Source organism: Lynx rufus, unplaced genomic scaffold (genome assembly GCF_022079265.1).
Source record: "Lynx rufus isolate CCGP_SWC_20201006 ecotype Redwood Valley unplaced genomic scaffold, mLynRuf1.p SCAF_28, whole genome shotgun sequence".
Classification (NCBI taxonomy): domain Eukaryota; kingdom Metazoa; phylum Chordata; class Mammalia; order Carnivora; family Felidae; genus Lynx; species Lynx rufus.
The window spans coordinates 9,847,037-9,872,499 of NW_025814843.1; the positions used below are offsets into that span (position 1 = coordinate 9,847,037).

The 25,463-nt window shown below is 49.0% G+C and overlaps 2 protein-coding genes across 7 annotated transcripts; both read left to right on the forward strand.

Moving 5' to 3' along the window:
• Positions 1-1,381: 1,381 nt before the first annotated feature.
• Positions 1,382-7,716, forward strand: RPL26 (ribosomal protein L26). Its single transcript, XM_047089962.1, has 4 exons — positions 1,382-1,440; positions 2,380-2,552; positions 3,671-3,811; positions 7,541-7,716. The coding sequence occupies exons 2-4, from the start codon at positions 2,385-2,387 to the stop codon at positions 7,667-7,669; spliced, it is 438 nt and encodes a 145-aa protein (XP_046945918.1). The 5' UTR covers positions 1,382-1,440; positions 2,380-2,384; the 3' UTR covers positions 7,670-7,716.
• A 1,151-nt stretch (positions 7,717-8,867) lies between these two features.
• On the forward strand, positions 8,868-25,128 carry KRBA2 (KRAB-A domain containing 2). Of its 6 annotated transcripts, none has more exons than XR_006964122.1 (7): positions 8,868-9,574; positions 9,644-9,732; positions 10,749-11,561; positions 13,091-16,096; positions 17,511-17,631; positions 23,996-24,158; positions 24,277-25,128. XR_006964122.1 is itself a non-coding variant. In XM_047089802.1 (4 exons), the coding sequence occupies exons 3-4, from the start codon at positions 11,528-11,530 to the stop codon at positions 14,344-14,346; spliced, it is 1,290 nt and encodes a 429-aa protein (XP_046945758.1). In that variant the 5' UTR covers positions 8,868-9,574; positions 9,644-9,732; positions 10,749-11,527; the 3' UTR covers positions 14,347-16,324. The 6 variants fall into 6 exon arrangements, 1 of the variants encoding a protein (XP_046945758.1); XR_006964125.1 differs by having other exon boundaries at positions 24,351-25,128; XR_006964123.1 differs by having other exon boundaries at positions 13,091-16,091.
• Positions 25,129-25,463: the final 335 nt, after the last annotated feature.

Sequence of the window (25,463 nt, forward strand, 5' to 3'; positions counted from 1 at the left end):
CTGGATGGCTTAGTTGGTAGGGCATGTGCCCCTTGATCTGTGGTCATGGGTTCAAGCTCCAGGTTGGATGCAGAGTTTACTTAAAAAAAAAAAAAAAAAAAAAAAAAAAAGAATTGTAGTAGAGATACTCTATCTGAATCTTTCAGTTAGAAAAATCTGGGGCTGTTTACCTTACAGCATATTTCAAGCACAACTTTTCTTAAATCACGAAAACACAGGTTCTTTACTGATTCTACCCTGGCCCCTCAAGGACACGGTTTCTTGCCCTTTGACTCGACCAAATGGAGTCCTAGAAATTGGGACCATATAGGGAAGGGACTGGGGAAGCACCTACACGGGTCCCACCATAACCTATGGGTTCTACAAAACGCGTACAAGCTCCTCCCACTTCTCTGTGGCTCAATGGCCCCATCTGTACAATGGGAACAATAATACTGTACCAGCCTCACAAGGCTATTTGGTGGATGAAAGGAGTTAACGTGAAAAGGAGAAGAGCGTTTCCAGTGCTCCGCAAGCTCACGCAAGCTCACTATGTCTCAGGAATTATTATGAAATGCATGTCTTCTGGACGTTGCATCATTCATTCAATGACAATGCATTACTCATTCAACAGAAACCGATCCCCTACTGAGTATGCGACGGCAGGGCACCCTGCGGGAGCTCACACACACACACACACACACACACACACACACCCCAACTGCAGCCTGCCCCAGAATCCGTTTGCTGGGGAGGGCACCCTCTCGCCCTGCCTCCATCAGACCCTGAACCGAAAGACAGCATGCAGTACAATTCAGAAAGGGGCACAGCGCTCCGCTTGCAAAGGCCTCCTTGCAAGTGTGGACCGGCACCCCGTGGCATCACCTTCGAGCTCGTTAGAAACTCAGGTTCAATCTCGTTGCTCTGGGCGGGGACGGATCGCGGGTCCCAGCCCTTGCAAGGTCCGTGGCGGGTCGGAGCGCCCCACGGCGCCGGCAGCACACGCCGGATGGACCCCATTAAAGGACCGGCGCGCTCGGCACGCCGGCGCCACGGGCCCGGGAAGCCTTGGCGGTGTCCAGGGAACCGAGGTCGCCAGTGGCCACCTGGCTAATGGGCCGCCCGCTCCCTCACCACTCACGGGGACAGTCACACCCTGAGCAATCCCCGCCCCCCGCCCAGGAACTAGCCTTCTCAGAGAACGCCGCTGCAGAACCCAAACCTACCCCGGGAGACACCAGGCCCTGAAGAGGGCAGTTTTGCAGGTCCTAGCAGTTCCCCTCCTAGCCGCTGGGGGACACTAGTCACCAATCTCTTTCCCAGTTTCCTCTTCTCGTTCAAACCCAGCGCCTCTCTCGCGCCAAGAGACGATCGGTCTCGCGAGATCTCTCATAAACTTACAGAACCGGAAGTAGCGTGTAGCTCTCTTCCCTTTTGCGGCCATCGCTGGAGCTGCAGCGGGTGAGTTTTCGCTGGCCGAGCGCGAGTAATCCGTAGCCATCCGTTCGCGGGTGTGCTGTCTTTTGGCCCTAGGGGCCCGATGCTCTCCCGGCGAACGAGTAGCGCCGAGGGAGAGGGGCTAGGATGGTCCCCAGCCTGTCTTCCTCTTAATTCCAGGGGCGGCCGACTCGGGAAGGGAGGAGAGGGGTTTGGGAACTCGGAATCGGAGCCCGGAGAGGAGGGGTTCTGCGCAGATGGTTCAAGTCTATTCAGTGTCGTTCCTTAAAGAAGAGCCTCGAAATAACTTTGGCAAAGCCAGGGAACTTGCAGGCCGCGCTCATTAGAAGGTTTTCTTGGACCCGAGATGTGCAGCGTTTCCCAGGCTTGGGGAGAACGGAGCTAAATGTGTTCACGTCCGAGTCCGTAGGGTATTGGCTTTGGTTGGTCTTTGTAAAGCGTAGTGTTGTAATTGAGTTGTCGGACCGCTTTGCCTTCATCAGAGATGCAAGTCCTGTTTTAAGTTCCTTACCCGATATTTCAGGTGCTTGGAGGCTGTGAACTAAAATAAAAGCTTAAGAACTAAAACAAGTCTGTTACGAATGGAAAATCGTTTGTCGGGGGCGCCTGGGTGACTCAGTAGGCTAAGCGACTTGGGCTCAGGTCATGATCTCACGGCTAGTGGGTTTGATCCCCGCGTGGGGCTCTGTGCTGACAGCTCACAAAGCCTGGAGCCTGCTTGGGATCCTGTGTCTCCCTCTCCCCGGCTTGCGCTCTGTCTTGCAAAAATGAGTAAACGTTTAAAAAAAAAAACAACTCTTTGTCCCATAAACGAATATAGAAAGCACGACAGTGTGGGCTTCTGAACCTTCAAGATGAAGTTGTTGGGAATGTCACTTGTTGGGACGCTGAATGAGATTTTGAGCATTTAAGGGTTTACGCCTCTTTTCACTCTCTCTTTAGCCAACATGAAGTTCAATCCGTTTGTGACCTCCGATCGGAGCAAGAACCGTAAAAGGCATTTCAATGCACCTTCGCACATTCGCAGGAAGATTATGTCCTCCCCTCTTTCCAAAGAGCTACGACAGAAGTACAACGTTCGATCCATGCCCATCCGGAAGGACGACGAAGTACAGGTATGTGCTGTGCCCGGGTGTCTTGGCAGATACCCCCACACCTGGCATAGAAGAGGGATCATCTGCTGAGAAAGATGCACTTGAGACCGTGCTCCCCAGAGCAGGATTGCACGAGGGCACTAAGAACCCAAACAGGAAAAAAACAGCAATTGCCCCAAGTATCAGAAAGCGGAAAGGTGGTTCGGAACCAGAGCGTTACCCCGCGGTTCTCTTTTTCTTGGTGCGTTTGGTCATTGAAGAGGCTGTCGAGGGTCCAGATACAGAAGCTGTAACTGAACCGTAGTCTTCTCTGGTGGTTTCACATTTACAGGTGAATATCTTGCCAAATCTATTTAAGCGAACGTTTCTGTGAACGTTATTTAGCTGGAACATGCCGCTGTCGATTGCAAGATTTTAGGCTGTCTCTAAAGCAACTCGCCTGTCCCCCGTACTATTTGATGAGGTTAATACCCATTTAAAGATGAAGCCAGTTCCCAAGTAGTGGTGCAGGTTGCGAACAGCCCCTGGTTGCTACTGGGCTGGTGCTAGAATTGCCACTAGATGTGGGAGGTGGTCTTCCCTGTTTTTGAGATCGTCTTCATGCGAGAAGATGTGCTTCTGGAAAGAAATCTCTGGTTTCTTTCAGAAGCACTTTGGGTTGCTTCCTGGCGAACAGGATCTTAGGGCTGCCGGGTAGGACGCTGTTAAACTTTGGGAAAGAATTGGGTTTTTTCCCATGTATTTGCTGCTGCCTACTCTGTGACCGGGTGGGACGCATTATTGGGTTGTGAATTAAATCTTGTGGCCTCTCGCTTCCTCTGAGACGGAGTAAAGTTCCTTGTGGTCACCCAGCTACAAAAAGCCTGAGTGGACTCGTTTTTAACCTACCAAGCCCACCACTGCAGACCATCAGTTGATGGGCGTACTGTCCATCACAAGGCGTATATGGGGGCAGGGTTTACTTGCAGGCTAATTAAAGCCAGAGAGAATTACTCCCATGTTTCCAGTAACCGTTACATCTTTCAAAACTGAAGGGTCTTACAGATCTGAGAGAGTAAATGACATTTACGTGATTTAGTTTTCCTGATTTGCAAGGTTGACTTTCTTAATATTTCTGTCATTCGTGAATTTGTATTTAGGTTGTGCGAGGACACTACAAAGGTCAGCAGATTGGCAAAGTAGTCCAGGTTTACAGGAAGAAATACGTCATCTACATTGAACGAGTGCAGCGAGAGAAGGCCAATGGCACAACTGTCCACGTGGGCATCCACCCCAGCAAGGTGGGTGTTTCTGAGAATGCGTGAGAGAAGGAAATTACAGCAAGTGTTGGTAGGTGGGACTGCTTGTTTGCAGGGCAATCCCATAGAAATAGACTCCTGATTTTAGAGGTTCTAGAAACCAGTCTTAGGGCAAATACCATATTTGAATGGAGTCCTGGAAACCAGTCTAAAAATTTTTATGAGGGGCGCCTGGGTGGCTCAGTCGGTTAAGCGTCCGACTCCAGCTCAGGTCACGATCTCGCGGTCCGTGAGTTCGAGCCCCGCGTCAGGCTCTGGGCTGACGGCTCAGAGCCTGGAGCCTGCTTCTGATTCTGTGTCTCCCTCTCTCTCTGCCCCTCCCCCGTTCATGCTCTGTCTCTCTCTGTCTCAAAAATAAATAAACGTTAAAAAAAAAATTAAAAAAAAAAATAAAAATTCTTATGAGATCAAGTTGTTTGTAACAGTCATTTTGTATCTTTAATGTACCTTTTGGTCAGTAGCAATTAGTAAACTGATCAGTCTGACAACAAAATTCAAAATCAAGAAATGGGTTATTTTTATTTTATTTTTTAATGTTTATTTTGAGGCAGAGAGAGGGAGACAGAGAATCCCAAGCAGTCTCCACACTGTCCCCGCAGAGCCCAGTGTGGGGCTTGAACTCATGAACGGTGAGATGGTGACCTGAGCAGAAATCCAGAGTCAGATGCTTAAGTGACTGAGCCATCCAGGCGCTGCTAGGAAATAGGGTAATTTTTAGATTAAATGGAGCTGATCCCCTATTTGCTTTTACATATTAAAGTGGAGTCGGTATGGCAAGTTTACAGCCTTGCAGAGGTTTCATACATTTACAAATGGGGAAGAAAACCGGAGCACAGAAGCGAAGATCTCCTGGATGGTGATGATAGTGTCTGAGCCAGGATAGAAAATCCAGTCTGTTAATAACCCATAACAGGTGCCTGTCTGGAACTTGGATGTGAATTCTCTGATCCAGCAGTCTCTGATTGCTCTCTGTTTTAAGAGAGAGCAAGCCAGGGAGGGGCAGAGAGAGGGAAAGAGAATTCCAAGCAGGCTCTGCACTGGCAGCAAAGAGCCTGACGTGGGGCTCGAACTCAGAGATAGGACCTGAGCTGAAATCGAGAGTCGGCCACTTAACCGACTGAGCTACTGATGGCTCCCCAGTTTTGTGTTTTTTGTTTTGAAACATTTTATGTTGCCACCGTAAATCTCTTTTTCAAACCACAGGAAAGTTGAAAGACTGGTGTGGTAAAATTCCTGCATATCTTTCACCTGGAATTCACTATAAATATCTTCCCGCATTTTCTTTACCCCTCTTCAATACCCCCAGTGGATTACAAGCGTCTTGACACATCCTTGCATGTTCTCTTAAGAGCAAGGACTTTCTCGTTTTCTAACCTTCGCCAGTCATATGTGCATCTGGAAAGAAACCTCTGGGTTTCTTTCAGAGACCCTTTGGGTTGCCTCCTGGTGAACAGGATCGCTAGGACTACCCGGACTGTTGAACTTCGGGAAAGAGTTGGGTTCTTTGCCACGTGCATTTGCTGCTGCTTAGTCTGGCAGGCGGGCGGACCTGGATTCCAGGTGAGGAGATCTTGGTCTTTTCAAGGTAGCACAGCTGAGGACATACCCACTTCCTCGCTGTGGTGCAGTGATCACCTTCCTGTCTTGAGTTCCCGCCTGGGGGCGTCACACGTACACAGGCAGGTGACTCCAACCCAGACCTCAGCATCCAGTGGCCTAGTTTGCATTTCAGCTTGGATTTCTGATTGATGACCTCAGACCTAGTGTGTTCAAACTTCTGACTTGGGGGGCGCCTGGGTGGCGCAGTCGGTTAAGCGTCCGACTTCAGCCAGGTCACGATCTCACGGTCCGTGAGTTCGAGCCCCGCGTCGGGCTCTGGGCTGATGGCTCAGAGCCTGGAGCCTGTTTCCGATTCTGTGTCTCCCTCTCTCTCTGCCCCTCCCCCGTTCATGCTCTGTCTCTCTCTGTCCCAAAAATAAATAAACGTTGAAAAAAAAAAAATTAAACTTCTGACTTGGTTCACAGTTTGCCGCCATCGCCGTGTAGGGCAGCTCTGTCCTCCCAGTTGCTCAGGACGAAAATGTCATTTATCATTTTACACCCCCCTGTCTGTTCTGTCCAGAATCCTGTCTGTTCCCATCAGAGTGGCCTTTTTGTTTCTGTTTTTACAGAAGTTTGTTTGTTTATTTTGAGGGAGAGAGAATCCCCAGCAGGCTCCCCACCGTCCTGCAGAACCCGGTGTGGGGCTAGAACTCACAAACCATGAGATCATGACCCAAGCCTAAGTCAAGAGTCGGACGCACTCAGGTGCCCCAGAGTGGCCTTTTAAGACCTTACCCGATCCCCTCAGCAGCCGCTTGTAGACGTCCACTCTTCGTGATCCAGTCTGCCGGCCTCCTTGCTCGTACAGCCGAACTGCTCACAGCATGTCTGCTGTGAGCAGCATCACCTGGCCGCCTGATCAGAGTTCCAGATTCTGTTCCAGGTCTACTGGGGCAGCACCATTAATCTGTTTTCACAAGCTCTCCAGTTGATTCTTAGACACACTTAAGATTGAGAAACATGTACGTATAAACCTTTTAAGTTCTGCCTTTGGACCTTTGGACTTGCTGTACTTTCACCAGAATCGCTCTTCACCCCCTTTTTTTCCAGGTGTTTATCTTTTTTGTTTTTTATTGGAATCTGTTGGGTGTCTGGATGGCACGGTTGGTTAAGCATCCAGTTGTTGATTTCAACTCAGGTCATGATCTCGTGGTTCGGGAGTTTGAGCTGGCAGCTCAGAGCCCATTTGGTCTTCTCTCGCTCCCTCTCTCTGCCTTTCCGCTGTTCGCACGTGCCCTCTCAAAAATAAATAAGCGTTAAAAAAATAAAATATATGTGACAATGTGTAAATTCAAGGTGTATGAGCTATTAGTTTGATAGCTTTATATATATGATTGCCATTGTAGCTATAACGAGCACCTCTGTGTGGTGCATAGCTATCCTTTTTAGTAATTGGAGTAACTAAGTTCTAGTCTCTTAGCAAGTTTGGTGATTATGATACAGTATTGTGTAGAGATCACTGTGCTGTACGTTGTATCTCTAGGGGGTTACTGTTTGTAACTTTGTACCCTTAACATCTATCCTGTCTCCTATCCCTTGGTGACCACCATTTTATTCTGATTTTACAATTCCACGTGTTCATGAGCCATACAGTACAGGTCTCTGACTTCTCTCACCGGAATGTGTTCAAGTTTTCAAGTGTCTGTTTGAATGGAGCCTTACCAGTAGGGCCTTGTTTGACCACCCTATGACTTAGCCTGTTTGCCAGCATTCCTTCGCCTCCCCACGTTGCCCGGTTTTTCTCTATGTCAGAGTCTGATATACATTCACTTAATTTGTTTTCTCTCTCCCCATACTAAAATACAAGCTCTCTGATGGCAGAGATTCTCTTTTCGGTCATTGTGCTGTGTTTGCAAACCTGGTTCAGTGCCCTTTACCCCTTTCCCTCACCTTCCTTCATAAAACTAAAATTTCTCGTAACCTGGAGGTCTTTAACAATTAGATCTATTGAAACAAGGTCTGTACTATGATTTTGTGGGTTGAAGCGTGAATAGGGGCTACGTTTCCAACTTTATGATTCTGAGGTTATAATAGAAACAAAAATACATATGGTTAGCTTGTGAAACTAGTAACTATTTAAAGCTTAGAAATGTTTCTGTTTTTCTGCAGGTGGTTATCACTAGACTAAAACTGGACAAAGACCGCAAAAAGATCCTTGAACGCAAAGCCAAATCTCGCCAAGTAGGAAAGGAAAAGGGCAAATATAAGGAAGAAACAATTGAGAAGATGCAGGAATAAAGTAATCTTATATTCAACTTTAAATAAAAACTGTTAAAATGATAAAATGATGAGCCTTTAATTTCTGTGTGGTGCCTGGAGATACTACCTACTTCACAGGGGACCCGTTTTCAGGGAAGTTAGGTGGCATTTGCCATCTGGAGGCAGGCCGCCCCTATCTTGTGGCTTGATTTACTGTTCGGGTTTTTTCATGTGAGCATCAGTTCTTTTAACAACTGGGATTTAACAATATTCTGAAATCAGGACTGCTAAGGTAGTGATTTTTTTCTTTTCGTTCCTGGAGTTGGCTCCGTGCCCAGCATGTGGCTGGAACTCACAGCCCTGAGATAGTCACTCTGCATGGACTGAGCCAGCCCGGGGCCCCTCTTCGTTTTTACAGCAGGCAGTATTTGGGGGACATCATGGCTCATTGAGAAGAAGGCCTAGATAGGAAGCTATGTGGGATCCTGCCTCTTGAACCTGTCTCCTGTTATGCTATGTGCACGTCTATGTTGTAGTAGCCTATTTTTAAATTTTTTTTCCTGAAAGTTAGATTGCCATTGGATTGAAAGTCTTGTCAGGAGGACAGGAGCTATTAGGCTTTCCCAGCAGCCTCCAGTCCCCTGCCCCAGGCTGTTCCCCTACAGTGAGAAGCTGCAGGATCCCTGGCCTGCCCGCGGGCCCCCTTTACCAACCTGTTTTAATGCACTGGTGCCGCACGGAAGGGGGCCATTATATCAGAGTTTAACGAAACAAATCTTCGGGCGGCAGTTAGAAGTAAGCGCTGTCCATCTGAATGAAACGCAGGTTCTCGCGACCACGTTAGTAGGTGGAGGCACTGCAGACGCGGACGCCTCTGCCCTCATTTTAGATTAAGCTGCCGGACTCGGAATGCTGACTGCAAGTTGACTTCGAGAGTTGAAGGCTTTGCAACAACGTGGGAAAATAACCGGTTTTGCCGCGGGGGACCGAGCTCCGTGGCTTGTTCTGCCAAGGTCACGCGCATGCCGGCCTCGCGTATCTCTAGTCCCCGCCACCTCCCAACGACAGGCGGGGCAGGACCCTCACGAGCCCCCCTCCCGAGCGTGGAAAGGGTGCCGGCTGGCCCGCGGCGTCAAGGGCGGGGCTTCCGGCCGGCGCGGAGCAGCTTCCGGGGCGAGCGGCTTGAGGGACCGACTGGGCACGCGCGGGCGGGAGAAGAGACCGTGGCTGGACGCGGGGTGGGCGGCCCCAGGCAAATACCCCTCACCGCCCGGGCGTCCGGTCCTCCCCGCTGGCCTCGCGGGGTTGGCGGGGCGGGTCCGCGGCCGGGCCCGGGAGGGGCGGAGCCCGCGGGAGTGCGGGGAGGAAGGCCGCGCAGGGGTAGGTGGTGCCCGAACCAGGTCCCAGGAGGAGGTGGAGTGTCCGTGTTGGAAGGTGCGGGGACACTGGGCTTAGCGCTTTATCCGGCGTTACCGCCGAGTCTTCATCCGGAAACTGGCACTTCCGCTGTGACGGTGGAGGACACTGAAACCTCAGTAACTGCCGGAGGCAGACACACAGCGAGTGGTAGAGTCCTAAATTGAATTCCCACGCCGCCACCCTTGGCCCTCCCTCTGCACGGCCTCGCCGCTGCACCCGGACGGGAAGTGTTTGCAAACGTCCTTTGAGCATCTTTTGTCTCGGCTTTGTATTCCTTGGCCCTCCGAGCGAAAACAGCTAGGTGGGTGGCCCAGCTCCTGCCCGCTAGGTTGCGTATACCTGAACCAGTCGCTACAAATACAAAGCGAAGGGCTCCGCTGAGTGCCCCGCCCCCAGGGAGGGGGGCGTGGCCATCAGCTGGAGTTGCCGAATGCCTCGGGAAGCAGGCCGATTTGAGCTGGGGGTGACCCGGAAGATCAGTGAAAGGACGTTCCAGATCTGGGGCGCCAAAGCAAAGACTCACAGGTGGGTGAGGAAGGGAGGTGTTTCCAGTTTTCTCTAACCAAAGGTCACTTATCAGTTTCCCCCCAACAGGCACAGATCGCACCGGGAAGCTGAACACAGTCCTTTCCTGCTGCCGTGGAACAGGTGTTGAAAACCCAGATAGCCGCAGGGATGGGCGGGTAAGCTGAACAAGGTAGCAGGTGGCTTAGGGACCCTGAGAAACAGGAGCGTGCAGACTGTTTAACGGGAGCTGCTGTCTCCACTCCAGCCAGTTGTTGCCAAGCAGCAAAGTTCCCAGCGTATCCAGATCTTCCCATTTCCCAAGCACATCAGTCAAGATGCTTCTGTGAAATCCCCCAATCTCTAAGTATAGGTAAATCGTTCTAATTTAAAAAAAAAAAAAAAAAAGTACACTGGGTAGACTAACCAAAGTAGGTCTGTTAGCCAAATGTGGTTTTTGGGCTGTGCCTCAGAATTTCCTGCTATAGTGTAAGGACCGTATCTCATATTAAAGACTGAGATTTTGCATCTTTTGATTATAAATTGTTTCCAGCCTGTCTTCTTTCTTTTACAAGCTGGAAATGAGGCCCTTCCTTCCTTTGCAGTCCCCTGAAGGGCCTCCTACAGCTGCCAGGGCAGCCACTCAATTTCGGAGAGACGCTGGTTTCGGTGAGGAGTCTGGAAGGCACTTTACTGGATCCCGTTGAATATCTTGTGGTTTTCAGGTCTGTTCTAAGGACCACTAAGGCTGTGAGATGACAACAGATACTCCTTCAGAAACAAAGCGCCATGTCCGGGATTAAATGAGACTGGTAGATGAAGCACACTTTGTTTTACTGCAGAACTTCTCAGAGCCTTTAGAACATCATCGTACACTGAGGATCTTGAGTTCAGACTCAAACAGCACTTGCAAACGTTCTATTTCTTCACTACTAAAATGTGTGTCTTCCACATGTTTTAATTTGGATGTGTTCATTTAATAAAGGTCCTCTGTTTTTCCGCTCAAAAGAAGGCCATCAGTAAGGCAGTGGTTTTGTCATCAGTAATGTCTTAGAATCGGGAATGTTCCACGGTCAACCAGTGATGCTGAGCGAGGGAGTTTGAAGCCTTTTTAGTGGAGAACCTTCAGGACCTCGGCTCAGCTAAGACCCTTGCTCAGAGCTCTGAACCCTTTTCATCTTTCTCTGCTTTTCAGGATTCTGCCCTGTCCCTCAGCTCTGCATTTAATGGCTGGGATCCTGGGGATCTTGTTTTCCTCTGACTGTTGGGATTCCTGTTACCATCATATGAATACTTCCCCCGGCCACATCACCATCCCACCATCTGGAGTTGTGCTAAGGAATCTGGGTTTAGACACCTGAGTATCAAGTTCTGTCCCTGAGGAATTCTCCGACCTTGGTGGACTGTGGACTCTGTTTGGGGTATCTCTTTTTGGCATGATACTCTCCTGACAAATCTGTACATAACGTATAATATTTCCATTTCTGGAAACACCCTGCTGCCTCAATTCAGAGCCATCAAGCCTGTACCCGAAAGTGTCTCCCAGCCTTGGGAGCACCCAGGTTCATTTGGACTCACTGTTTTTTGTTTTGTTTTGTTTTTTTCCGGAAATATGTGGCTCTCAGCTCAGGCAATGTCAAAACAGCCCAGGCCTACAGACCTCCCAGGAGGGCAGAACTTTTTTTTGTTACCCACGAAGCAGGACTCACGTGGTTGGATAGGAGACCTTGTCTTTATTTCCGGGATCTTCCATATAATATTCACATGACTCACGTGCCAAGTCAGTTATGCTGGCGTGGCTTCATTCCAGGTACCCTCCGCTCTCCCTTCCCCAGTCCCGATGTGGCTGCCAGGAATGGTCCCTGTGGCTGCAGCTGGCGTTGTCTCAAGAGGTAGCGACCTTTGGCGGGTATGACCGAAGACTAGAGGTGTTTGGAAGCCTCTGGAAGGACTGCTGAAGGGTGCAGGGACACAATGCTGGACAGTCATGAGAATGTGGTCCCTCGGGGTAAGGACTCAAACTCTTCATTCACTAATCCTGTGTATGGTCAACAGGAGAAAACCATCGTCGTAAAATTTCTTACCACCTTCTCCTCGATTCTCCTAAAGCAAGGACAGGCTCTTGGGCCACAAGAAATTGATTATGCTGATTGTGGAAAGGCTGAAGAGCCCTCTCTGCCGTGAACTTCAAAGTTTGCTGTTATCGTGTGATAACCTTCTAGCAATGTTCTCCTGTTTATATTATTTAAAAAAAAATGTTTTTTAACATTTATTTATTTTTGAGAGACAGAGAGGGACAGAATGCAAGCCGTGGAGGGTCAGAGAGAGACGGAGACACAGGATCTGGAGCAGGCTCCAGGCTCTGAGCTGTCGGCACACAGCCTGATGCGGGACTCGAACCCACAAACTGTTGAGATCGTGACCTGAGCCGAAGTCAGATGCTCAACTGACTGAGCCGCCCAGGCGCCCCTCCTGTTTATATTATTTTAAAAGTTACTGAGGGAGGGGCGCCTGGGTGGCTTAGTTGGTTAAGTGTCCAACTTCGGGTCGGGTCATGATCTCATGATTCATGGGTTCAAGCCCTGCGTCGGGCTCTGTGCTGACAGCTCAGGGCCTGGGGCCTGCTTTGAATTCTGTGTCTCCCTCTTTCTCTGCTGATCCCCTGCTTGCACTCTGTCTCTCTCTCTCGCAAAAATAAATAAACATAAAAAGTTTTCTTTTTTTATTTTTTTAAAAAAAATTTTTTTTTCAACGTTTATTTATTTTTGGGACAGAGAGAGACAGAGCATGAACGGGGGAGGGGCAGAGAGAGAGGGAGACACAGAATCGGAAACAGGCTCCAGGCTCTGAGCCGTCAGCCCAGAGCCCGACGCGGGGCTCAAACTCACGGACCGAGAGATCGTGACCTGGCTGAAGTCGGACGCTTAACCGACTGCGCCACCCAGGCGCCTCTAAAAAGTTTTTTAAAAACAAACAAAAAAAGCTACCGAAGGAAGGTATTAGTCCACTGCCCTTAAGCATTTCCATTTATCCTGTCTCCTGTTCAATTAATGAAGACCAGTTAATCAGGTTTCCCCATATGAGCTAACAGTTTCATTTGTTCTGTTTGCCTGAAGTCTAAAATTACTACATATTTGCATATATATCTTACTGATGTAAAATTCTTTTGACATGCTCTGGTTTTGGATGGTCTTCGTTGGCTTTTTAGTTTTTTTTTTTTTAATTTTGAGAGACAGAGAATCTCAGGCAGTCTCCATGCGCAACATAGAGCCCAGTGTGGGGCTCGATCCCACTACTGTGAGTTCGTGGCCTGAGCCGAAATCAAGAGTCAGACGCTTAACTGACTGAGCCACCCAGGCGCCCCTTGCTTGGCTTTTTAGTTGCCTTTTTCTGTTACTGCTTTGTACTATTATCGTGTTATCTTTCTTCTATGTAGTCGTCTTCAAATATCAGATGGAAGAATGCAGAACTCTGGAAGGAAAGTCTTTCAGATGGAATATCAGTGAATCGAACTCTGTTTCTTTCTCCCTTTCCTAGGATCCTTCTTACAGCTCTCCATGATGCCCCAGAAAGCTGGAAATGACTCCCTTGGTGTTTCCAGCACAAGTGAAACGGAAATGGAGATAAGTAACATGAGAGAAAAGTTTCTTACAAGTGTGACAAAGTTAGTAGAAAGCAAAAGTTACAACAGCAAGGTATTTTCCAAAGAAAAGTACTTTCAAACAATAAAGGAAGTCAAAGAAGCCAAGGAAAAGGGGAAGAAGTCATCACGTGACTACCGCCGCGCAGCAAAATATGACGTGATCTCCGTGCAAGGCACGGAGAAGCTAATAGAGGCCGCTCACAGGGAACGTGATCGGATACGGTATTACGTACATAAGGAAGAGTTGTTTGACATTCTTCACGACACACATCTCAATATTGGACACGGTGGGCGGACACGGATGCTCAAGGAGCTACAAGGAAAATACGGGAATGTCACCAAAGAAGTCATTGTCTTGTACCTGACACTGTGTAAACAGTGCCACCAGAAGAACCCAGTGCCCAAGAGAGGTCTTGCGCCCAAGCCCATGCCTTTTAAGGACATCGACTCCAGGTGCCAAGTTGAAGTACTTGACATGCAGTCAAATGCCGATGGTGAGTTCAAGTTTATTTTGTATTACCAGGACCACTTGACCAAGTTTATCATCTTACGACCGTTAAGAGCTAAACAGGCCCACGAGGTGGTCAGCGTCCTGTTGGATATTTTCACAATTCTCGGTACCCCTGGCGTGTTAGAATCTGACAGCGGCGTAGAGTTCACAAACCAGGTTGTTAATGAGCTCAATGAGGTATGGCCGGAGCTGAAGATCGTCTGTGGTCAGCACCACCCTGGCCAAGGCCAGGGCTCCCTGGAGCGAGCAAGCCGTGACGTCAAGAACATGATACGTGCCTGGATGCAGAGTCACCGCTCACGCCGCTGGGCCGAAGGCCTGCGATTTGTGCAGCTGGCGAGGAATCAGGTGTTCGACGTTTCCCTGCAGCAAAGTCCATACGAAGCGATGTTTGGCTGTAAGGCCAAACTCGGCCTGTACTCCTCACACTTACCCCGCGAAACCGTGGCCGTCTTACAGACAGAGGAAGAGCTGGAAATTGCGGAAAAACAGCTAGAAAGCAGCCTTTGGATCAGGCAGGAAGAAAGGACTGAGATGGAAGCAGACAGATCTGATATGGATGAGGACATCGATCCCACGCCCCCGGAACCTACAGAGCCCAGCACCTCACAGGGGGCCCCAGGCCTCTTCTGCTGGTGAACGGGCGCCTGCTGGGTGCTGTCCAGCCATCTGAGAACTGTCGCCAGATTCCCCGGGGAAAGGAACATGAAGGCTGCGCTCTCCACAGTCGCTCACGTTGTCCACGGCAGTGCTTGCAACGAGGGGAAAAGCGGGCCGGGTCCGTAACAGATGGCCACAAACTTAGCGGCTTAACAGGAATATACACTTTGGCAGCTCTGGAGGCCAGAATTTCAAGATCAAGGTGTCGGCAGGGCTTGTTGCTTCTGGAAGCTTGGAGAGAATCCGTCCCGTGCCTTTCTCCTCTCCCTGGTGGCCGCTGGCAGTCCTCTGCGTTCCTTGGCTTCCTCGAGTCTCTGCCTCATCTTCACGTGGAGCTTCGCCTGGCCTTTCCCCCTCTGTCTCTCTGCGATCTCCTTTTCTGTCTCTTAAAAGGACACCACGGCATACCAACCCCATGCCATTGGATTTAAGGTCCTCCCCTATCAGGGATGATCTCCTCTCGACATCCTCACCTTAATCGTATCTGCAAAGACCCTTTGTCCAAGTGAGGTCCAATTCACGGGTGTTGGGGATTTGGACTTGGACATACCTTTCTTGGGACACAGTTCTACCAACTACAGCCAGTAGAAGAGTAATTCTGCCTGCAGAACATGAACCGATGGGGTCTTAAGTGTGGTGCCCTACGTACATCTAGTACGTATTCCTTCTGCCAAGCCCCCTTCCTCAGACAACATCCCGAAGGGTGGGGGCATCGGAGGAAGAGGTGTAGTGAGAAAAGAGGAGAGCGGCCACCTCGGCATCTGAGCTCTATTTCCTGCTGCAAGAAGAACTGTATGTGCCACCCCTGCTGTCACAATGGCATGCGCAGGCAACTGTGACCTGCCTGAAACCTATTTTAAAAGGTCAGAATTAAGGCATGGCTGGGATTTGGGTCTGAATCCGCCAGTGGTCTATGCCTCAAGAATAGAAAAGCGTGTCTGTCTGGAGCAGGTCAGTGCGTTCTAGGAAGTGACCAGTAGCCAGGGAAGCAACCGGAGACCGGAGCAAAGTGCAGACGTTGGCCGGAGGTCACGGCTCCACCCAGAGAATGGAGCAAAGGCCAGTCTGGGTCACGGTTCAGAGTAGGGATCGCCAGCCTGGCCGAAGAGAACGAAGATCCCCTGGATCTGTGTTCTGCTGTATTCCCAAGGCCCAGACGAATCCCTAGCCCATCAGAGGTGTTCGGTAAGGATTTGTTGTGGGAACAGGAGATTCTGCAGAGACGGGTACCGGGAAGGAGGGGCCTAAAGTCGTCATTCTCCCGGGCCACCCTTCCTGCATGTCCTGGAGCCATCCGAACGAAGCCCATTCTGCTCACCCCCTAGTGCCAGGTTCCTCCGTGAGGGGCGGCACCGACCCCCGCCTTCAGGAGGGGAGACACTGCCCGCCTAGTGACACTGGGTGCTTGTGAGAGCCCGTGAGACAATGTGCGTGAAGGGGCCTTCTCTGAACACCGAAGTGGGAGTTGTCCCTGCCCCCAGCAGATCCCACCCCTCACGTGAAAGCCGGAGACCTCCCCCTTTCCTTTGCTGGTTAAACATTGCCTCGATGGGTATCCAGGGAGGCCACGTTATCCCTAGAAAGGAGGTGATACCATTTTGCAGCTTGTTTGGGGGTCTGGGAGGCCGAGCTTTCTAATGTTACCGCCCCTCCCCCATACTGACCGACTACCTCCTCGTTGCCCGCGAGCCAGGAGCCACATGGTCAACTCGTGTGGGTGAGAGGTGAGGTGAGCCACGGCATCGCTGTCTTCCTGGGGTGGTGGGGAGGGCGCCCCAGAATACGTGCACGTGCATTTCCGGCCCATTGCTAAAGACTGGCCCGTGAAGTCAGAAAATGAATCCAGGCCGGAAACCGACCTCTGTGTCTTTAAGAATTTGTGATGGGGCACCTGGGTGGCTCCATTGGTTGAGACTCTGACTTTGGCTCAGGTCGTGATCTCACGGTTCAGCGCGGTTCGTGGGTTCAAGCCAGCGTCACACTGGCTCTCAAAAATAAATGAACGTTGAGAAAGAATTTAACATGCAAAAAAAAAAAAAAAGGAAAAAAAGAATTTGTGGTAAAATTGACATTCCACATCTGTGGGCAGGAGTTCTATTATTCAGTTAATGGTGCTGGATCAATTAGCTATCCATCAGGGAAATGTGAAGCCTGTTTCTTCAGCAAAACACAAAACTATAAAAATATGGGGGAGGGGAAAACGGAGGGTTTTTGTGATCTCGGGATGGGGAAAGCCTTTGCGAGCAACGCATGAACTTCAAACGCCATAAAAGAAAGTTAACCTACTTGCCCTAACGAACAGTTCAAATGGCTATGGAAAATAATGCCATTTGAAACATGAAAAGATAACTGACATCGGGAGAAAAAATTTGCAACACTTAAAACACGTAAGGCATTAATTTTTAAAAGCGTACTTAGAAATTATTAGTGAAAAGAAGCAGCCAATAGAAAGCGAGCAAAGGCTCTGAGAAACTTAACAGAAACCCATGGGGGAGGGGAAGGAAAAAAAAAAAAAAAGAGGTTAGAGTGGGAGAGAGCCAAAGCATAAGAGACTGTTAAAAACTGAGAACAAACTGAGGGTTGATGGGGGGTGGGAGGGAGGGGAGGGTGGGTGATGGGTATTGAGGAGGGCACCTTTTGGGATGAGCACTGGGTGTTGTATGGAAACCAATTTGACAATAAATTTCATATATTTAAAAAAAAAAAAAAAGCGAGCAAAGGCTAACCACAGAAGAAAAATCAGCGGGTAGTTCTGTTTAATGCCGTGCCTGCGTGTGGCTGTGGTGTGATGGGAGACCCCGTGGCTTGGAATCAGATCCGGGCTGTCAGCTTAATGTTTATTTTGAGACAGAAAGTGCCACGGGGGACAGGCAGAGAGAATCTCAGGCAGGGGGATTCGATCCGGGGTTCGATGCCACAACCGTGAGATCACGACCTGAGCCGAAATCAAGAGTCAAGACACTCAACCGACTGAGCCACCCAGGCGCCCCTGGGCTGTCTGTTTAGATGAAACAGACTCCAGTTATTTGAAGGTTTTTACTTTTTCCATTGTGCACACGGGAGAAGGGAGAAGTGCCTGGTGCTTCTATATTTAACAAACCTGACTGGTAAGGAGATATAGTAATTGCTCCATTATTTTCAAGGCAGCTGTATTCGTTTCCTGGGGCTGCCCTAACGAACGGGGGCAGGTCGGTGCTTCAACAACAGAAATGTATCGTGTCACAGTTCTGGAAGCCAGAAGTCCCAAGATCGAGGTGCCAGCAGGTTTGGTTCCTTCCCAGGGCCGTGAGGGAGACTTTGCGTCTCTCCTAGCTTCTGGTAGACTCGGGTGTTCCTTGACTTGCAGATGACATTCTCTCTGTGCCTTCACATTTGTATATGTCTGTCTCCCTCCGTGTCTAAGAGCCCCCGTCTTACGAGGACCCTGTTGTGTAGGATGAGGGCCCACCCTAGTGATGTCCTTTTAACTCCATTTTCTGCGGAAATAAGGTCACATTCAAAAGTACTGGGAGGTATGACTGCAACCTTTTTGGGAGGGGTGAGGGGGACAGAGTTCAGCCTGTAGCAGCAACCAATCAGAAGGACTGTCGATTTCAGAGGTAATTTTTAGGAGATGTAGCAACAATTTCTTAAGTCTCGGAAGGCTTACAAAGTCCCTGTGTTCAAATAACACTTGCAAGAGCAGATTATTTTAGCAGAAAACAGAAAAAAGTTGATAACCAGTTACCAACGTTCACGCAAGTCTTGGTTTTGCACAGGAGAAGCCGATGGAGATTCTTAGGGAAGATACCTTGTCCAACTGGATTATTTGGCTCAGTTTTATGATGCAGCACGGCACCTACCTCCACACCTAGTGGAGGGAGGGAATGTTGCCGTATCTTTCAGAAACTCTTCATTACTTACGAAGACTTGCATTTTTCAGGCTCATCTCTAGAATTCTGTTAAGAGGCCTGTGAAATTCCATTTTACTAGAAAATACAATGGACAGTGGGCTAAAAAAAAATTCACTTAACAGCCTCTTGAACTCCAAGCTTAACTGTGAAACGGAGCAGGTAATAATCCCAACCTCAGGTGCTCACTGCCCCTGGTACCACCATGGAAAGCACTGAGTGCCATATAGAATTGCTGAATCGGTATGTCATACACCTGAAACGAGTGTCACATTGTAAGTTGATGATGCTTCAATTAAAAAAGTATTTGTGGGAGTGCCTGGGTGGCTTAGTTAAGCGTCCGACTTCAGCTCAGGTCATGATCTCACAGTCCGTGAGTTCGAGCCCCACATCGAGCTCTGTGCTGACAGCTCAGAGCCCGGACCCTACCGTCTCCCTCTCTCTCTGCCCCTCCCCCGCTCACTTTCTGTGTCTCAAAAATAAACATTGGAAAAAAATTTTTTTAAGTATTTGTTGAACGATAATCCGCACCTCACAGAGCTGTGATGAGGTTTATAAGAGGGCATTATGGGTATTTGTCGGCACAGGGCTCAGTGCCCAGCCCTTGGCCACTGTCCCTCTGCCTGTTAGCATGCGTGGCCACATTCTCAAGCCACAGTTGGCCCTGGAGCACTGGCTCGGGATCTCCTTCACCCTTCGAGGTCGAGCGCACCCCCGCAGCTCACCTACCCTTGAGTTCAGAAGTGCGGTGGCAAAAGCTATGCTGCTCAAGTACACTTCTGCCTTTTTGTGGGTTTTTAGGGTTTTTTTTTTTTTGCAAGCTTTTTGGTTTGTTTTTGGCGGCAAGAACATTTAACACGAGATCTACCCTCTTGACAAAATTTGTAAGTGCGCGATATGCTATTGTTAACTAGAGGCAAGATATACAGATCTCTAGGATGTAATCATCTTGCATAACTGAAACTTTATCCCCCCACTGAATAGCAGCCCCCACTCCCCCTCCCCCCAAGCCCTGGCGACCACCGTTCTGCCCTCTGCTTCTCCGTGCGTGACCATTTCGGGTACCTCACGTAAGCAGAATCGTGCAGTATTTGCCTTTGTGCGACTGGCTTATTTAAACCTAATGCCCTCAAGGTTCATCCGCATTGTCAACTATGGCAGGATGTTTCTTTTTGAAGCAGAATAAACCACTGCGGGTATATAGTACGTTTCTCTTCATCATTCATCCATCGGTGGACATTTGACTTGTCTCCACATCTTGGCTGTTGTGAATAATACTGCAGTGAACTTGGGCGTGCAGATCTCTTTCCGAGATCGTGATTTCAACTCTTGGATAAATTTGTAGGAATGGGGGCGCCTGGCTGGACCAGTCTGTGCTGACAGCTCAGAGCCCGGAGCCTGCTTCAGATCCTGTGCCCTCTCTCTCCGCCCCTCCCCTGCTTCTCTGTTATGCTATATCTGTATTTAATTTTTTTAGGAACCTGCATGCTGTCTTCCACGGTGGCTACGCCATCCTACATTTCTGCCAGCAGTGTGCCAGAGTTCCAGCTTCTCTGTATGCTCACCGACACTTGTTACCTTTTGGGCTTTATCGATAATAACATTCCTAACAGGGGTGTGGTGATACCTGCTTGTGGCCTTCAGTTGCGTTTCCCTGGTGACCAGTGATGTCGGGCATCGTCTCATATACCTGTTGACCATTTGTATGTCTTCCTGGAGAAATGCCTATTCAAGTCCTTGGCCTGTTTTTTTTTTTAATTGGGCTATTAGGGAGGTTTTTTTGCTTCGAGTTGAAGGCGCTGCTTACATTGTTTGGATATTAACCCTTTATCAGATATTTTCTTCCATTCCGTCGTTTGCCTTTTTTCTCAGTCCTCCGCTCTGCAGACACTTACGAGTTTGATGTAGTCTCCCTTGTCTATTTTTTGCTTTCGTTGTCTGTGCTTTTGGTGTCATACCCAAGAAATCACTGCCAAGTCCAATGTCATGAAGCGCTCCTTCTGTGTGTTCTTCTGGGAGCTTTCTAGTCCCGGGTCTGAACATTTACGTATTTAATCCATTCGTTTCTGCTGTATATGTATTTTTTTGAGAGAGAGAGTAAGCAGGAGAGAGGGGCAGAGGGAGAGAAAGAATTATTAAGCAGGCTCCACACTCAGCACAGAGCCCAACCCTGGGATCATGACTTGGACCCAAATCAGGAGTCAGACACTCAAATGACTGAGCCACCGAGGGGCCCCGCTCACTTCTGCTCTTAACAGAGAAAAAAAAAAAAAAAAACACAAAAGCTTATTTTCCAGCAAGGCATTCCTCCCATGTGTGGAAATGCTTTAAACATTAGAAAGGGTTTCTAGAAAGCATCACAGCTGCTAAATGGTATGTGCTATATTTTACCCTCCCAAAGGTCACCAGGGTACCCCCATTTCCTAGCCCGTGTCTCCTTCGCAGTCCAAACCATCTTGACTTCTTTGGGACGTTAAATCCACTTCAGCTCTCATCCCACCTTCTTTTTGGTTTCCATGAAGTGGAACTCTAGTGGGTTTTGTCCTACTTGGGGTCACTCATTCATTCCTCCCTCGCTGCTACGCTCCTATCCCCACTGAGATCCTGTGCTCCAAAATGCTGTAAAAGATACACTGGGAAGAGCTTGTTGGCACAAACGTGGATTTCAGAGGAGCAGTGCCAACCCCAAAGTGCTCACCTGACAGGAGCTGGGGCAAGGTTTTTACAGGGAAGTCACCAAAGCAAAGGGAAACAGTTATTTCATTGGTTAGGGCTTAAGCAGTTGCCTTATTTGGGCTCCGTGTGATGGGTTGCTCTTAAGTTTCACTTTCCTGGATTTGAGCGCTTTGGCTCTGGCTTAAGTTTGGTTTGCTTATGTGGGCTACCAAGGTGTTAGAGCCATCCCCAGTCTAATGGCCTCCTTGTTTGGACACTTTTAGCAATACCCTCTGCGTTCCTGAATTCTATTAATGGCGCCATGGGGTCACCTAAGGTAGAAACTTCAGTCTCCCCAGGAACTCATTCTTCCTCACTGCCCATCGTCAATCGTTGGCAGGTCATGTTTTCCAGACATGGATGCAACCTATATCTATAATGCTTGCCCTTCTAGACCCCCGTCAAGAGAGAGATTTTATCGGGGCGCCTGGGTGGCCCAGTTGGTTGAGTCTTCGGCTCAGGTCATGATCTCACGGTTCGTGAACTCGAGCCCCACATCGGGTCCTGTGCTGACAGCTTGGAGCCCGGAGCCTGCTTGGGGATTCTGTGTCTCCCTCTCTCTCTGCCGCTCCCCTGCTTGCGCGCGCTCTCTCTCTCTCTCTCTCTCTCTCTCTCTCTCTCTCTCTCTATCAAAACTGTATAAACATTTAAAAGAGAGAGAGAGCCTAGATAGACCTGCCTTCCTGCCTTGACCGAGAAAATAGAGAAGGAGTAGTGCTATTTGTCTTCTGAGATGAAGTCACAAAAATACCACCTCATTGTTTTGGATGCTCATTCTTGGAACCCAATCGCTATGCCGTAAGGAAGCTCAAGATCTTCCTGTGGAAAGGCTCACTTGGAAAGGAACCAACGTCCCCAGCCTTCAGCCCCGGCTAAGCTTAGTCAGTAGCCAGAACGAACTTTCCAACCGTGTGAGTAAGCCATCTTGGAAAGAGGACCCTCCAGCCCCTCACTGATCTTCCTCCAGATGACGCCGTGGGGAACAGAGACAAGCCCTGGCCAAATTGCGGATTCATACGAAAAATATGAATTTTTAAGCTACCAAATTTGCAGGTGGCTTGTTACATAGTAGTGGATAGCTGGTGTGCTAACCCTGAAATGTCTCTTAATTCCGTTACTGCCTCTCCATTCCCACAGGTCAGGCCCCCATCACCTCCTTAATTAAGAGACAATCTGCCTAACGAATCTGTGGAAGTAAAGGCCTGCTCACAATAATAGTAAGCACGACTGAATGCCAATTTAGCTGCAATGCTAAGCACTTTGAATATATTATGTTATTTAATCCTTATAATTCTACCAAGTGCTTTGAAGCTGAAGGAATAAGTTTAAGTAGCAAAGTAACTTAAGGACCTAATCCCTTTCTTTTACAGAGGAGGAAATGATGCTCAGAAAGGTTAAGAACTAGCCCCAAATTCAAGCCCAAGTCTTTCCAAGTCCAAGGTCAGGTCTTAAATCCACCTTCCTTGCTCACAACTGGCTAGCGGCACCCGTTGCTTCTGGGAAAATGACTTAAACCTGACTCTAAACTTGGTGTGCAAGTTGGGAAAGGGTGTGGTCCTAACTTGCACACAACGTGTAGCTTTGGTGCTGTGGCCTGTGAATTTTCCCGTTGCACTTGTCGTATGCGGGGTGGTGGGAAGAAAGGCTGGCGGCCAGTCTAGGCACTGGCCCTAGTCACTTACACTTGCCAGGACTTGGTTTCCTCAACCAGCGAGAGACTAGGGGCACCTGGGTGGCTCAGTTGGTTAAGTGTCCGACTCTTGATTTCACCTCGGGTTATGATCTGACGGTTCGTGAGTTCGAGCCGCGTGTCTGTCTCTGTGCTGACGGCGTGGAGCCTACTTGGGATTCTCTCTCTCTTCCCCTCCCCTGCACACACACACACACACACACACACACGTACACACACACTCGCGCTCACTCTCTCTCTCAAATAAATAAACATTAAAAAAACATAAAACAGACAATTGAACCAGCTCATATTAGAGTTCTCTTCCAGCTCTGACTCTGTGTAATGTGGAAACTGGCCTCTTGTACGTTTGTGCTTCCTGCCTCTCCGAGAACCGCAACCCCTGAGCTCCCCGTCGGGGCTCACGTCCCCACTTCTGGGAAGATGCCAGACTCAGAGACAGATGCTTTAGCGAATGTTCTCCATGTACCACTTTACCGGAACTAGCTTTAGGTCGGGGAATAAAATCTTTTCTGCAGCTCTCAGAGAAGGCACTGTTCCCAGTGGTTTTGTGAAGCTAAGCTTTGGAGGAGGAAGGGAAGGAGCCTGAGAACCTGACTCACACACTTGCTTCCCAGCTCTTCTTCTGCATGGTTTTTGGACATCAGTGCAACAGACCCTGAAAGCAGGGTTTGCCAAAGCCAAGTTCCGTCACTGTGTCGGCTACTACCTCTGCACAGTTACCTTAACCTTTTCCTGTTCCGTGGCTTCGGGTTGGAGAATTTTAAGGGGGAGGTTTCGAAGGGTTTGTTCTTAAATGTTATTTACACACCTTTCCGCTCGATTTGTGAACATTTTACAGAAGTCCGTTTAAAACCTGAGATGCTTTTAGATATGAAGGAGCAAGAATCCTGAGAAGAGTCTTGTCCAGAACGTTAACCGATGGCAGAATCCCGGGAATCGTCTTCTGAATTTTGTCTGGAATTCTACCCCTTTGAATTTATTGAAATGTGGTTTCTCTTTTAGTTCCTGGTTCCTTTTATTGTTTTTATCTTGGCGCTAATCTTTGTTTACCCAGGTTCTGACATTTTTACTCCAGAATTAATTACCCCAGATGGTCTACTCTCCTGTGTTTTCCAAGCAAACAAAGTGGGCAGGAAGTATGAGTTTCCTGAACAAATTGGCTTTCTGTTTTAGTCGGAGGCTTGGTCTTTTAGAAACTTGTTTATTTTGTGTCTACTTTTGTTATTTCTAATTGATAAAAAAACAGGTTTTTTTTAATTTGGATCTAGTTAGATTTTACCTTTTTCCATTTAAAATTTAGTCTTAATATTTTGCCCTTTGCTTCCCTGAGTCTCCTTCGTAGTATCCACCGTTGTGTTGAATTTGAACCGCGACACCGGCTCTGTTGGCGAGCTCCTTGCTCAAAATAGCTTCTCCACACCTAGAACTTTGGCCTCAGATTTCTGGTCACTTTGAGCCACTTCCCTTGACGTGACAACATAAGCGATCAGCAGGTGAGCTCCTGTGAGCCTTGCCTCTTGGGGTTTCGCACAGATGGGTCACCCCTAGCTTTGGTGAGTCATTCAGTGGCCCCCTCTCCCCTCCCCTCCTCTCCCCTCCCTTCCACCTCAGCACTGAGTACAGCAGTACACGGTTCTCTGAAGGACATCACCTCTCTTTCCGCCTTCCTCCTGATGCGACGGCAGGAACCCCGGAAATGGCTGCCTTAAATGTAGGGACCCTAGGATCTGGCCTCCACGCACAACCCAGATCACCAGGAATAACCCAGTCCTGAAACACTGCCCCTCTGCCCGAACCGGGATTGGGCCGGGCCGGACGCCGGGAAGCTTCTCCAGATGCAGCCACTGTCTGTGGCAGGAAGAGGGCCTCCCCGAAATCTGTCGTCAGGCTCGGCTTGTCCTCTTCCGTCCCTCCTCACACCCTCTACTTCCCTGGCCTGTCGCTTTCATCCATCCCTCCAGTGTCTAGAGACACAACTGTGTGCCGGGCTCATGCTGGTCTTCGGAGGCACCATCCCGTAAGCGGTCATGGTAATGCACCCGGTGCCGAAATGGAGACCCGGCAAAGACGTCTGGGTCTGTGAAAGGTTGCGCAGTGCACGCCCCGCACAGAGGCCATGTAAGCGGAGTGTGGAAAAGATGGTTTGCAGCTCGCTCACCAATGTTCTCCGTTCCGCCCACTTTGGATCAGAGGACTTCTTACAGGAGAAATACGATTGGCCGGAGGCCACCTTCACCCAGTGATCAAGTTAACACCCCCGCCCCCGCCCCCATATTCGTACAGCACAACACCATTTCCATGCTGTTTCTACCCAAAATACAGTACCTGAATCTCATTATGAAGAAACAAGAGAGAAGCCCAGATTGAGGGCTTACAAAACAGCTGGTCCGTACTCTTCAAAAATTCAAAAAGGCCAAAGTTAACAAAAGACAAAGACTAAAGGGGGGAAAAGAAAGAAAGGGAGGGAGGGAGGGAGGAAGGGAGGAAGGAAGGAAGGAAGGAAGGAAGGAAGGAAGGAAGGAAGGAAGACCAAGGAACTGTCCCAGTTCCAGGACTTTCTTTTGCTATCATGGACATCACTGGGACAACTGGCCAGATCTGACCATTGTCTGAAGGTTATAGTGTTTTATCAGGGTTAATCTCCTGATCTTGAGAATTGTACTATGGTTATGTAAGAGTCTCTAGGAAATACACACTAGAGTATCTGAGGGTAAAGGGGCATCGTGTCTGTAATTTATTCTCAGATGGTAGAGAAAAAGTTGTGTGTGTGTGGAGAGGAGGCTGGGGGAGATAAACAC

Bases quoted from the DNA above. Each gene is read 5' to 3' on its own strand.
- RPL26 (XM_047089962.1), top strand. From the start codon at position 2,385: ATGAAGTTCAATCCGTTTGTGACCTCCGATCGGAGCAAGAACCGTAAA. The intron at 2,553-3,670 runs GTATGTGCTGTG...ATTTGTATTTAG, and splicing joins GGAAGGACGACGAAGTACAG to GTTGTGCGAGGACACTACAA. The intron at 3,812-7,540 runs GTGGGTGTTTCT...GTTTTTCTGCAG, and splicing joins TGGGCATCCACCCCAGCAAG to GTGGTTATCACTAGACTAAA.
- KRBA2 (XM_047089802.1), top strand. From the start codon at position 11,528: ATGCTGGACAGTCATGAGAATGTGGTCCCTCGGG. The intron at 11,562-13,090 runs GTAAGGACTCAA...TCCCTTTCCTAG, and splicing joins TGAGAATGTGGTCCCTCGGG to GATCCTTCTTACAGCTCTCC.